We start from the raw sequence: 13,401 nt of genomic DNA on the forward strand, positions 1-13,401 counted from the left end.
GGCACAGCTCAGGGAGGAGGGGGGCTACATTTCTGTCAGCTCCCTTCTGGCCATAGGAGACTTGCCCCGGGCAGATGGGGCATCATTGGGACAGATCCGCAAACGCACATGATGTGAGTGGCCTGGGAAATGTGTCTGAGCCAGGCACTCCTAGCTGTTGCCGGTCCAGGCCTCTGGAAGCGCCTTAGGCCGGGGGGGGGGGGGTTATCAAGAAGATACATCAAGCAGGGCAGCCACCCTCCTGCATTGCCCCCCCCAAGCCCCTGGCTGGCATGTGCCATGGAGACAAAACATCTCTGCCCTTCCCTTCCCATTCTGGAAAGGCCACAGGGAGGCACACACTGTCTGGGGAAGAAGCACTTGGCCCATGCCCAGAAGCCCTGCCACTTTTGCAGTTCACGGCCCTTGCAAGACACAGTGCGAGGGGCTGGGAGCAGAGCCAGGGACTTCCTTCCGCCCCCACTTCCTGCCCCGTGGCTGGACAGAGGTGGCGGCAGCACAGGGGTGAATGACCCGGAAGGCTGGCAGGGGCAGGAGGGAGGGAGAAGAAGCCCAGCCACCACCAGCCTCCTGAGCCGCCTCCGCAGAGCCGGTGAGCGTGGGACCGAGGGGGGGGGGTGTCTCTGCTGCTGGGGGGCAGTTGGGACATGGGGCACACCTGCGGCTCCCACCCCTTTCCTCCCAAACCATCTCTGCTCTGAGACCTAGAAGTGGGGTCCAGGCAAGGGGAGAACAATGAGCTTCCATCGAGGCCCACAAATGTTAGGGAGACTGTGGTTCCCTCCTGAGGGCAGGGCCTGGGGCCAGGAAAGGGTCCTTGGGAAGGGCTGGGGGGGGGCTGCAAATGTCCCCCAACTGGCCAAAGGTCAGGGTTCTGCTTGGCCTGTGAATGGGGGGGGCTGGTCCTGGGGGGGGAGGCAGAAGGTGGAGCCGGGGACCACTGCACTCCTTTTCTCAGCAACCGGCCCCTCCGGATTCCAGCCACTGGGGGGGGGGGGAATAGTTAACAGAGAAATGGGGGGGGGGTCAATTGGAGGAGGCTGTTCATGGGTGGGGGGCTTCTGCTCTTGGAAAGGACTGTACTTCCCACAGTCCCCCGGCAGAAGGACCCTGAGCAGGATGAGACCTCTGGATGGGGCGGGCTGACCCGGATCGGGAAAGGATTTTCAAGGGCTGCCTTACGCAGGTGAAGTGCGTGAGCTTCTCACCCCTCTCTTTCATTCCACACAACATCCCTGCCAGGTTGGTGAGGCTGAGAGAAAGAGTGAGGGCCAGGGAGGATTTGAACCCCAGCCTAGCCCCAAAGCCACACCAGCCCTCTGTTTCTGGCGCAGTGTGTGTGTGTGTGTGTGTGTGTGTGTGTGTGTGTTGGCATCATGAAACAGAACCACTGGATCAGCCCACAGCATTTGGACCGGAAGGAGCCACAAGACGAGAGCAGGCTCTCCCCAAGTGTTGCACATTCATTGCAGATGATTCGAGCAAGTGAGCCCAGCTGCATCCTCAGGGCCGAGCTGCCTGCCTGGGGCCAACCTGTAGGGAGACTTTGCCCCACCAGCCTGATTCCCACAGGAAGCAAGGAGGACCCTCCTGCCAGCAAGCCTCCCCTCTGGAGCCATCTCTCAGCCCGGCCCCTTCTGGGAGCAGAGTCGATGCCTGGCAGCCATCTCCCACCCAGGGGCTGCCCCTGACACTGCCCCTCCCCCTCCAGCCACAAAAGGGTCGGGGGGGGGGGAGGCTGACAGCCCCATCGTGGGGAGGAGGGAGACATCTTTCACCTAAGCCGGCCTTTGGCGCCTGCAAGCAGCAGGTCCATTGTGTGCATCACTGGGGAAGGGCAGCGGAAGAGGTGGCCCTGGCCCCACCCACACCCCCTCCTGCTTGCCTGCTGCTCCCAGGGGACCAGGATGGGGGACAGGGACCCTTGCAAAAGAGGCCTCTCCACTGGAGTCCGAGCGTGGGAACCCCACCCACATAACTGTCCCTAAGCAGCTGGGGGGGGGGGAAAGGTTAGCCAGATGCCCCAGAGAGAGGAGGGGACGCCCACAGGTCCTGCCGGGCCTGAAAAGTCGTCTATCCGTCCATCTATGATGGTCCCCCCCAGGGGTTGGCGTACAAGTGGGAGGGGAGGGGAGGGGAGGGGAGGGGCCGTTGGGCCACCAGCCCCGAAAGCGTCAGGCAGGGCAGCTGCCTGCACCGGGTGATAACGGGGCCCTGGAGGAGGTGCTGATAATCAGGGGCCCCGAGTCACGTAGGAGAAGCTGCCTCTCTGGGACGGGCACGGGGTGTCCTCTGATAAGGAGGAGGAGGAGGAGACGGCAGCAGGGGTGGGGGTGGGTGGGGGGTGGAGGGTGTGGCTGCCTCACTCTCCTGGGGCCTCTGTGTGTTTCCCTGCAGGGCAGAAGCCGCCCGGAGGCACCATGGCCTGGTGGAGGTCCCCGTTTCCCAGCGTGGTAAGGCAGGGGTTAAGAGGGCGGCAGCTCCCAGGGACTTGGCTCCCGCAATCCTGACCCCCCCTCCGGTTGCCCCCCCAGAACATCAAGAAGCCCCCCCGGCGCGCCTACACCATCTACCGCAACACGCCGGAGGGGGAAGGGGCCTGCCGTCTGGAGGGGCTGCAGGTGAAGCTGTCCGAAGCCGAGGAGCCGGAGGGGGCCCTGGCCGCCGGCCCTGGCGAGAAACCGGAGAGGCCAGCCTGCTGCCCGTGGCAGGACCGGTGGAAGGCGGGCTCCTACATGGTGCTCGTGGCCCTCCTGGTCTTCATTGTGGGTAAGGTCTGAGCCACGTCCGCCCCAGCCGGAAACGCTTCCATGAAGCCCAGCAGCAGCCCTTTCTCCTCTGTGCCCCTGGAGGACCTGCCCACCTCCCAAGGGAGGCTTTTCTTGTCCTCTGGGCCTCCTTGCAGGGGGGGCAGTGCCAGCTGCAGAATGATCCAGGGCTGCGGGGGATGACCCTGGACGAGTGGGGCTGGCTGTGGTGCCCTGCAGTCCCCCTCGCGAAGTACCGTTTCTCTAAGAGGCGGGAATTGGTGCTTGAACGCACACCTGGTTTCTGGCCCCGTCCTCTCAGGGAGGGGCGCCTGAGCTCCAGGACAGCCGGACCCAAGACCAGGGTTGGTTCCTCGGCTGCCAGTCCTAGAGGGGGATTTTAAGGGTAGATCTCCTTTGGGTTTTATCTATTCAGTAAGACGCCTTGGGCTCTCTAGGGAGGAAAGGTGGCTAACAGATGTTTCAGATAAGATATGAATATGTAAGTGATAGGTCCTGTCTTCCCGGGGCTCTCTCGGACCCCCCACCCCACCCCACCCCACCCCGTGGTGTCTCCAGCCTTCCTCCTGGGGTACGTCTCCTCCCGCGGACCCTGTGGCGCCTGCGGGGACCTGCTGACCGTTGTGAGTGAGGAGCGGCCGCACGGGGGGGAGGAAGACGCGGGAGGAGCTCCCCTGTACTGGGCCGACCTGCGGGAGATGTTCCAGAGGCACCTCAACGAGGAGAAGATCGGAGCCACCATCCGGTGAGTGCCTCCCCCCCCCGCCCCCGCGGCCACTCCTGCAGGAAGGACTCTTGTGCTCTCCTGCCTGGCGGAGGGCTTGGGAGCCCACTGGTGGACCTGGGACACGCCCCAAGGAGAAGCCCCCCGGTGGGTCAGACCAGACCGCCTCCCTCTGCTCAGGGACCTTACACCTCAGGGGAGGTATCCGCTTCACAAGGACGTTGTTGTGGCACCTCGAGGGGGGGTCGTTCTGAGGCAACTGACTTCTGTCTGAAGCCCCCCCCCCATGTGCACACTCTGACCTCCCCAGCTGGCCACAATCAGATAAAAAGGGGGGCTTGCAGACCTACTTACCTGGGTGGGGGATGGGGACCCCTCGTCTTCACTTTGGGGCTTAGCAGACCAGGTACAGGTGGAGATGAGCCACAGGGCTGCCCGTCACAGATTGCAAAGGCCTCGATAAGGCCAGTATGACGTGGGGACAACACAGATGTGTACACAGATTCCGGCTGGCTTGCCGTGTTGGCCTGAGGCAAGAGAACGAAGGAGGAGTCCAATCAGGCCCCTTGAAGCCTCGCAGAATGTGATGCTGGGTTGGGGCTTCCATGGGGCGGGGGGGGGGGGTGCTTCCTTCCTGCAGGGTCTGCATCCCCTTTTGTCCCCCCCTTTCCCAGGACCATCAGCGAGGCCCCCCACCCTCCTGGCTCCTCCCGCCTGGACGTCCTCTCCAGCCACGTGCTCAACGCTTTGACCTCTTACGGCCTGGACCACAGCTGGACCGACAGCCACTACGTGGGGCTCCAGAAGCCCAGCCGGTCAGTGGGGCGTGCAGGTGGGGAGGGGCCGTTTCAGCGGCATGCGGGCTCCTGACGGACACCATCTGCCCTCCTCCTTGCAGCCAGCAGCCGAACTTCCTGCACCGGGTGACCGCTGGCGGAGCAGTGCTGGAGAAACTGCCTCTGGGGGACCCCCAGGTGTACTGCCCCTACAGCGCCTCTGGCACCGTGACGGTAAGGTGCAGGCAGGAGGGAGGCGGTTCTGCCTCTGGCCACGAGGGGGACTCAAGCAGGGCCTGGGACAGTAATGTCCAAAAAGACGGCTGACTTGAAAGGGAAGAAAACACAAACATCAGGAAAGTTGTGGTGGCCTCCCCTGCCTCCTGCCTCCTGCCCCCTATACTGGCCTGAAGCACTTTCTGTCCTCCCCTTCTCTACGCAGGGGGGCCTGGTCTTTGCCAACTATGGACGCCGAGAAGACTTCGCCCTCCTGAGGCAGCGTGGCATTAACCCCCGGGGTCAGCTGGTCATCGTCCGCGTGGGGCAGATCAGCTACGCCGAGAAGGTGAGCTGCATTCCGGGGGGTGGTCTCCTGTGGCCTCCGACCGGGTGGTCCGAGAGAGCGCTGTTGCGCCAGACCCCGGAAGTAAGTGAGGCAGGCCAGCCCGATCCCGTCAGGTCTCGGAAGCCAGGCAGGGTCGGCCCGGCTAGCGTCTGGAAGGGCAACCTGCAAGGGATACCAGGAGCATGAAGCGGGGGCAGGCAGCAGCCAAGCCCCTCTGAATCCTTTGGCTTGCAAACCCTACAGGGTGGCCACACCACGCTTGCAGGTAAAACATCTTCTAGATTGTAGGTGCGCAGATCATGAACGGGAGCCAGGATCCGTTTGGGAAGGGAGGGGAATGAAACCTGGCTAGGGAATGCACAAGGGCTGTTTAACATAACAGGTGAGCTCCCCCATGCTGGCAGTCTTCAAGCGGCGGCTGGACAGACGCTTACCCTGGATGCTTGAGGCTGATCCTGCCCTGAGCAGGGGGTGGACTAGATGGCCTGCATGGCCCCTTCCCACTCCGGGATTCTATGGGTCTAGGTTGCAGTTCTCCCTCTGGACACTAGATGGGGACCTGAAGAACACGGACCTGGAATATTAATATGCCAGTCAAAAAAGATGGTTGCGTTAAAGGGGAAGAAGATAACAAGATGCGGACTTGGGGGGAGACGTGAAGCTGCAGCATACAGAGACATATCAGTCTACCCAGATGGGTAGCAGTTCTCCGGGGTCTCAGGAAGAGGCCTGTCCTCGTATCGCCTGGTCCTTTAACTTGAATATGCGCTTCGCCACTGACCCTTGGCCCACTGTGGGCTCTCTGTGGGTGAATGAAGGCAGAAAGGGACCCTGAGCTCTCTCTGTCCCAGGTGGCCCATGCGGAAGCTTCCCAAGCTGCAGGAGTTCTCATCTATCCGGACCCCTTTGACATCCCCCAAGACCCTCGCAACCTGGAGCTGTCTCAGAACATGAGCATCTATGGGCATGTGAGTCACCAGGAGGCCGACAGAAATCTGAGGCGGGGGCTTGCCTTTGTCTGTGGCTCAGCTCTCGGGTTTCTCCCCACACGTCTAGGTTCACATGGGTGCCGGAGATCCCTACAGCCCTGGATTCCCTTCCTTCAACCACACTCAGTTCCCTCCAGTGCAATCCTCAGGGCTCCCCCAAATCCCAGTGCACCCCATCAGTGCGAATGTGGCTGCACACCTGCTCAGGTGAGTTAGGTTAACAGCCTTGCTGGCTTCTAGGGGGTGGGCAAGGGGCTCGGGGAGGGGGGATCCCAGAGGCAGGATCTCCAGGAGAAGCCTGAGGTCCCCTGGAACAGCGCAAACTCGGGGGTGAGGCCCGGAAGCAGAAGTTTTCTCTTCCGCAGCCAACCGTTGAGGGTGCCTCACCGAACCCCCCCTCCCTTCCCGGCAGGCAGTTGACTGGCCCGGCTGCCCCCCAGGACTGGCATGGGCGCCTCCCTCTTGCCCGCTATGTGCTCGGCCCAGCAGAGCCCACTTTCCGGTTGCAGCTGGGAGTCCACAATGTGAAGCAATCTGTCATGATCAGAAACATCTTCGGGTGCATCGAGGGCAGGTTTGAACCAGGTAAAAGGGAAAGAGGGGCTCCGGGGCTCTTGGGGTGGGCACGGGAGAGTCAGCGTGGCGTAGTGGCCAGAGCACTGGGTGAGGACCTGGGGCCCCTGCGTTGAACCTCCGCTTCTGGGTGACTGAGGGCCAGTCACGCACTCTGAGCGTGGCCCTCCTTGGTGACACCCTCTCCCGCCTTGCTCTTAAGGCCTTTCTGCTTGCCCTTTCTCCCGGTAGATCATTACCTCATTGTGGGGGCTCAGAGGGACTCCCTGGGGCCGGGCGCTGCGCGTTCTGGTGTGGGCACAGCCATCCTCTTGGAACTGGCCCGTACCTTTGCTGCCATGGTACGGAACGGTAAGCCAGGCTCCCGTACGGGTGGACCAGGGGAAGGGGGACCGTGCAGGCCCCCATTTGGCCTCTGGGTGGGCTTCCGAACCCTGGTGGGCTGCCCCAAAGATGCCCACTTAGAAGGGAGAGCCTTGCTTGGCGGGCAGGAGGACCCCGGGTATCTCCAGTCCAAAGGGCCAAGCAGGGGGGGGGGGGCGAAAGACCGCTGGCCTGAGGCCCTGGAGGGGGAGCTGCGGCCCGCCTCAGCAGACCGTGCCGACCTTGACGGCCCCAGCGTCAGAGTCAGTGCAAGGCAGCTTCGGGTGCGCTCGTGTGGCAGCAGAAGTGTGCCTGCCGCCTGCAAAAGGAGACTCTCTTGGGAGGGGGGGGCGTGAGATGGATCCTGCTCTGGCCTTGGCAGACCCCCTCCCTGCTGCTCCCCCCCCCCGCAGGGTTCCAGCTGCGAAGAAGCCTGCTCTTTGTGAGCTGGGATGCCGGGGATTTTGGCAGCGTGGGCTCCACAGAATGGCTGGAGGTGAGCCGGGCTCTGGGGCTTGGGAGGACCCCTGCAGGTTGCTGGTCTCACTGCCTTTAAATCCCCCCCCCCCAGGGCTATCTCACCATGTTGCACCTGAAAGCAGCCGCCTACATCAGTGTGGACAATGCAGCCCTAGGTGAGTGGGGGGGGCCTCATTCTGTGTTGTACGCTAGAGGAGGGGGGCTGCCCTTGCAACGGTACACAATTATTCCAGGTTAGAGAAGAGACGAACATTTCTGGAATCATGCAGGTCGTCTCCCACCGAATAGATTTGGGGCCCTGAACGGGATGGGCCAGGGCCAGGGCCTGATGCCTCCAGAGCTCGCTGGGGAATAAGCACAGCCGGCTCTGGTTGGGACTTGCTGCCCCCCCCTCGGAGGCATCCCCCCCCCTTTGTTCGCCTCTTGCACTGGAAACTCCCCTTTGGGGCACCAATGGAATTGGGGGGGGGGTGTCTTCTGTTCTCCCCTCATTCTAGTCTTTAACAAGCCCTGGGGGTTGGTGGGGAGACCCAAAGCTCCAGATTGCGTAGCTGGAAGTTGGTGAGGAGGGAACAGACGGGGTGAGACGGGGGGCAGGGGGTGGTCTGGGCAGACAGGGCTTGGGGAGGGCAGAGGCCTCAGTGGGGTGGGCTGCCAGAGTTCACCTTCTCCGGCAGAGCAGGCCTCTTCCACCTGGAGACCCGTTGTATTCCTGGGAGATCTCCAGGTAACACCTGGAGAATGGCCCCCTAGATCCAGAGCGAAGGGGTCAGAAAGGAGGACTAGGACCTTGAGGCAAATGTAAAACACTCCCCTGGCCCTCGTTTCAGGAGACGACAAGTTCTTTGCCAAGAGCAGCCCTGCCCTGATCAGCCTCATTGAGAGCATCATTAGACAGGTGAGACGGCAGCCTGGCCCTGGGGAGAGGACCCTCAGTGGGGCGGCCTGCAGGCCCACACGGCCACAGGCAAGAGGCGAGGCGTGGTGATTCAAACCTGGGCTGAGGAGCAGGACGGACCGGGCGGGGCGGGGCGGGGCAGCCAGAACAGGCCTCCTTGGCTCTCTGCACAGAGCAGCCTTCTCTTCAGGCCAAACTGTGGCTCTTCAGGGTCTGTGGACTACGATTCCCATGAGCCCCTGCCAGCAGGCTCCATGGACGCCTGAAGAGCCACGGTTGGGCCGCTTTGGCCTCGAGGCAAAGGTCAGCGTGAGCAGGACGGCCACTCCTGACCTCCCAGCCTCTCTTCCGCAGGTGGAGAGTCCAAACCGCAGCGGCCAAAGCATCTTCGACCAGGTGGTGGGAAACGGCCGGCAATGGCAGAGCGAGGTGTAAGAACTCGGTGCTTTCGATTTTCCTCAGGCTTCCAGGGCTCACCAGCCTCTGAGCCTTTGTCCAGGTTTGGGTTGACCCTTTGTGGATGCTGAGCTAGAACCCAGAATGCTGCAGTTGTGCTATAGAGAAGAGTGCCCCTGGCCATATGCAGAGTGTGATCTCCGCCACCCTCTGCCCTCTGACGAGGCTTTCTCGACTCCTTTGCCCCAGGGTTCGCCCTCTGCCAATGGACAGCAGTGCCTTCGCCTTCACCGCCTTTGGGGGGGTCCCTGCGGTGGAATTCTCCTTTGCAGAGGTGAGTCCTGCCCCCCAGCAGTGCCCGCAAGGCTGAAGGAGGGTCTCGGGGCAAAAGACACGGCCCCTGCCTCCAGCCCAAAGGGCAGCCACGCGGGAGGAGGCAGCTGGGGCCCAGGCCTGGCCTGCCCCATATTTCACAGGCAGGGGAAAGAGTCTCCCCTCCTGCCCAACATGCAGCCGGGGCTTCAGCTCTCCTCTTGCCCCTTGTCTCCGAAAGACAAGGAAACGAGGCCTCTGTTCAGGGCCCAAATAAGGGTGGGGCAAGGGGGAAAGGCAAACAACGGCAGGCAGAGCCAAAACCAAGCCCGGTCTTGTCGGGAACTTCCCCAGCGCCATCGCTCTGGCCCTCTGGCCTGGGACAAGTGTGCAAAAGGGGCCACCTGGGTGCTGCCTGCCGGGGCTTCCCTGCTTCCCTCCGCCTCAGCCTGGCTCTTTGCTCACAGGAGTCCCGACGCTACCCCTTTCTCAACACCATGGCCGACACGTACGACAACCTCAACCGCGCTCTCCACGGGCGCCTTCCTGCCGTCGCCAAAACCGTGGCTGAGGTTGTGGGCCACCTCCTGATAAAGCTGACCCACGACCACCTGCTGCCCCTCGACTACGTCTGCTACGGAGACGTCCTCCTGCACCACGTCACCCGCTTCAACGAATACACCCCGCTGCTCAAGGTGAGCGGGGAGGGGAACCTGCAGGAGGAGAGCGGGGCGGGACTGAGCAGCCCCAAGAGAGAAGGCAGATCTCTCGCTCTCATCCAAACAGGCCCGCCCACCGACCTGGCCAAGGCACCAGTGGCCTTCCTCCCTGACGGGCTCCTGGCCCTTTTGAGCCGGCGGGCACAACTACAACCTTGAGGGCGGTGGGGAGCACCCCCTCCCCCCGCCCTTCCTGGGGAGAAGGCAAAGCTGAGGGGGGAATGGAATCACAGCCTCTGGGTGGGAGACCCTCTAGCTTGATGGAGGGCAGCCGGGAACAGGCCCTCCTTTACTGCAGCCCTGCTGGGGAATTGGGCGTCATGCCTGCCCTTGGGGAAGCGACTGGTGGAAAGACCTACAGACTCAGAGACCTACAGAGGGTCTCTTCAGGGATTTCTTCCTGCCCAAAAGTAGGCAAGATACACTGGAAGGGGCCCGGAGAATCTTGGGTTTCTCCCGCTGGAGTCCTGCCTCCCCATCTTCAGCGGGTCCTCCCCTGCCCCCAACAGCAGTTGTTCGGCTTTATGGACCCAGATATCTGGTACGAAGAGTGGCCCACCGTGATGGGCTCGGTTCTCAGGGGCGGAAGAGTCCCATTTCAGTACCGATTTTGACTGCACAGAATTGGGGAACTGGCCCCTTGCCAGGCTGTGTGTGTCCTCCTACCCCCTTCCCCCAGAAGGCCCCAAATTCTGGGATGCGCCTCGTAATGCTGCAGCGCCACCTGGCGGGGCAGCCGCAACCCTCAGACCTCCTTCCGCTGGAGTTTCAGCCAGGGCTTGGGTGCCACGGTGGTCAGCCAGAGTCCCACCAGCAGGGCACGGGAGGCCACCCCTCTCCCTCATTCAGGCCCTAGAAGGCCACGTCCGCAGGCCACAGAAGCTGGGCAGTTTCAGAGGGAAGCTGGGCTGGTCTGGTCCGCAGGAGAACAGCTAAGTTAGAATCCAGAAGCACCTTGTTAGAGACGAACAAGATTTCCGGGATATGGTTTTTCAAAAGCTCTGACTCTCCAAAGCTCATCTACCCCCAGTCTTCTTGGTCTCTGAGGTGTTCCTGGATGGGAACCAAAACGGACTTGGAGGTCGCAGCCAAGAGTCCCTGTCTGGCACGCACAATTTTAAACCGGTCTACAACAGCTGCCCTTTTCCTGTTTGAACAGTCTGAGGCACCCTCCTCCGCAGCCAGTCCCCAAGGACTCCGCAAGGCTGGCTCCATCCTGTGGACAAACGAAGCTGCCTTCTACGGGAGCAGACCCCCCTGGCCCACCCAAGCCAAGACGGTCTACTCAGACCGCAGTGGCTCTCCAGGGTCTCCGGCTGAGGCCCTCCACGTTCCGTGTGACCTGACCTGTTTTTGACGGGGGGTTGTCCAAGAGCACTTTGAACTTTCTCCATGTTTTCTTCTTCCCCCCGTCCAGAGCCGTGGTCTGACCCTGCAGTGGATTTACTCGGCCCGAGGAGATTATGCACGAGCAGCTGAAAAACTGCGCAAGGACATCTACAGCTCTGAAGAGCATAACGAGAGGCTCTTGCGCATGTACAACGTCCGGATTATGCGGGTGAGACAACAAAGGAGGGCACCCGGGGGTGGCTGATCGACATGTGTTTTCATTCCCCTGTAGTGGGGTCCCCGCCCCTTTCGGCCTGTGGGAATTCTGAGTGTGGTCGGTGCAGCCACCCAATGGCAGCCGTGGCCCACCTACCTCCTTTGAAGAATCTGCACAGCCCCTCAGATCTCCAGTGGCCAGTCCGGCTGGGCAAGGGCCCCAAGAGGCCCGGTCCTCTTTGAAGAACTCTTGGGAGGGGCCAGGCAAGGTGTCGGCAGCACTAGGGAGCCAGCGGGCACAACCGTGGGGACCCCGGCTCTACTGGAAGAGCTCTGTGGGGAACGACTGTTCGGGGTGTGCTTCCGAACATTCAGCACAGAACAAATAGTGGCCAAAAGGAATTAGAATTCTCCACTTTTAGGTAAAGGCTTCCTCTTGGAATCTCCAAAAGAGCCTCCCACAGACGTAGGTGGGCTCCTTGTGCCACGCTTTTCCCAGCCCCCTGCGGACCCTCCCTCAGACGCCTGTGAAGAGTTCGTGTGTGTGTGTGGGGGGGTCTCTGTTTCTGCTCACCGGCCTTCTTCTTTTCCCCAGGTGGAGTTCTACTTCCTCTCTCAGTACGTGGCAGTCACGGAAACGCCGTTCCGACACATTCTGCACGGCCACGGCCCCCACACCATGGCGGCCCTGCTGGAGCACGCCAGCCTCTTGCGAGAGGGACCGGAGCAATTTGATGAAGTCCTCTTCCGGCGTCAGCTGGCCCTGGTCACCTGGACACTCCAGGGGGCGGCCAACGCCCTGAGCGGGGATGTGTGGGACATCGACACCAACTTCTGACTTCAGCCACATACAGACTAGCAGGAGCCCCATCTCGATCAGAGCTGAAATGAGTTTTCCAAATTGAAACCAGCGATTGGAAATTTCAAAACAAGTCGGTACTTTACCCCCTGGGGTAACCTGCTGGATTTCCTGGGATCCAACAGCAGCCCTGATTGCTAACCCTGAATTTCCATTTGGGACAGGGAGGCGTCTTCCTCCCCCTCCCCTTCCTCATTTCAGCACTGATCCCCCCCACCTACCTCCTCATTATCTTTCCCCCCCCTATTTCTGATTTATCAGTGGCAGTGGTCACTATAAATTGTTCACATATTGCTATGCAATAGGGATAGAAGGCTGTGGTCGTCGCCCCCCCCCCTTTAATTCCCCTTCTTTGTAAATTTCCTCTCCCCTAATTTATCAGCTGCAATGACTGCTATAAACTGGACTGATTTATTGCTATGTAATAGGGACAGATCCTGTGCTTACCTTTTGGACTTGCACTCTGGTGAAGCCCCACCTCCCCCACTTAATGATTTACCAGTGGCAGAGATCACTGTAAATGTTTATTGCTAGGTGATAGGATGAAAAGCCACCGTACCTCGTTAATGATCACTGAAAAACTTGTTAATTTATCAGTGGCAGAGATCACTATAAATTATTTCTTGTTACAGCAGAGTCGTTCTTTCTCCCCCCCCCAACCGATGCCTCGGAATAAATAGGCAGAAGACATTTTCCTTCAGGGTGAGACCCTGAGTTGCAGCCCAGCAGCCCTTCTGCTGGTGAAGGAAGGGTCTCATTTGACCACCCAAAGGGGGAGGCTTGTGGTCCTTCAGCTGGGGTGGGCAAGAGCTATACAGAGGGGCCATTAGCAAGGAAAGGAACTGACCAGGACAGTGTGAAGAAACTCGTGGGATCCATTCTACTAACACATCCCCTTCCTTCCCCTCAAGGGATTTCAGAACTGGAAGTTCTGGATGGCCTTCTTCCAAAATCCGGTCTCCCTCCCTCCAGCTTTGCGTGGTCTTCCGGCCTTCCACAGTCGGTAAGGGCCCACGTTCTGCCCCTTGCGGGGGGGGGGGGGCTGTTCTCAGGAGTCACACTCAGACCTCAAAGCGTAGCAGGACAGCAAAGACTAAAGTGGAACTTTGTGGCATCTTGCAAGGCGAAACATTCGTGGCAGGGGCTGTGGTGGTTCAGTGGCAGAGCCTCTGATTGGTGTGCAGAAGGTCCCAGGTTCACTCCCTGGTATCTCCAGTTAAGAGGTGATGCAAAAGACCACTCTGCCTGGGACTTGGAGCGCCCCTGCCAGCTGAGCAGGCCAGGCTGATCTGGATGGGCCAAGGTCTGACTCCTTAGAAGGCAGCTTCCTGCATCCCTTGTGGCTTCAGCTCCTGCAAATAGTGTCCTTGGTGCCCCAAGATTCACCCTTTTAGGGTCCTCTCAATGGAAGGCGATATGGTGGAACCACACGGA

General features: G+C 60.8%; 1 protein-coding gene across 2 annotated transcripts; it reads left to right on the top strand.

Moving 5' to 3' along the window:
• The first annotated feature begins 322 nt into the window (after window positions 1-322).
• TFR2 (transferrin receptor 2) lies at window positions 323-12,596 on the top strand. Of its 2 annotated transcripts, XM_077315893.1 has the most exons (19): window positions 323-592; window positions 2,398-2,453; window positions 2,535-2,769; window positions 3,327-3,513; window positions 4,167-4,307; window positions 4,391-4,502; window positions 4,711-4,833; window positions 5,685-5,801; window positions 5,890-6,029; window positions 6,235-6,407; window positions 6,627-6,746; window positions 7,172-7,254; window positions 7,330-7,393; window positions 8,069-8,136; window positions 8,491-8,567; window positions 8,782-8,866; window positions 9,312-9,539; window positions 10,981-11,121; window positions 11,704-12,596. In XM_077315893.1, exons 2-19 carry the CDS (start codon window positions 2,421-2,423, stop codon window positions 11,944-11,946), a joined length of 2,370 nt encoding a protein of 789 aa, XP_077172008.1. In that variant the 5' UTR covers window positions 323-592; window positions 2,398-2,420; the 3' UTR covers window positions 11,947-12,596. The 2 variants fall into 2 exon arrangements, with proteins under 2 accessions (XP_077172008.1, XP_077172009.1); XM_077315894.1 differs by lacking the exon at window positions 323-592 and having other exon boundaries at window positions 2,302-2,453; window positions 6,627-6,736; window positions 7,180-7,254.
• The last annotated feature ends 805 nt before the right edge of the window (window positions 12,597-13,401 follow it).

Source organism: Paroedura picta, chromosome 16 (assembly GCF_049243985.1).
Source record: "Paroedura picta isolate Pp20150507F chromosome 16, Ppicta_v3.0, whole genome shotgun sequence".
NCBI lineage: Eukaryota > Metazoa > Chordata > Lepidosauria > Squamata > Gekkonidae > Paroedura > Paroedura picta.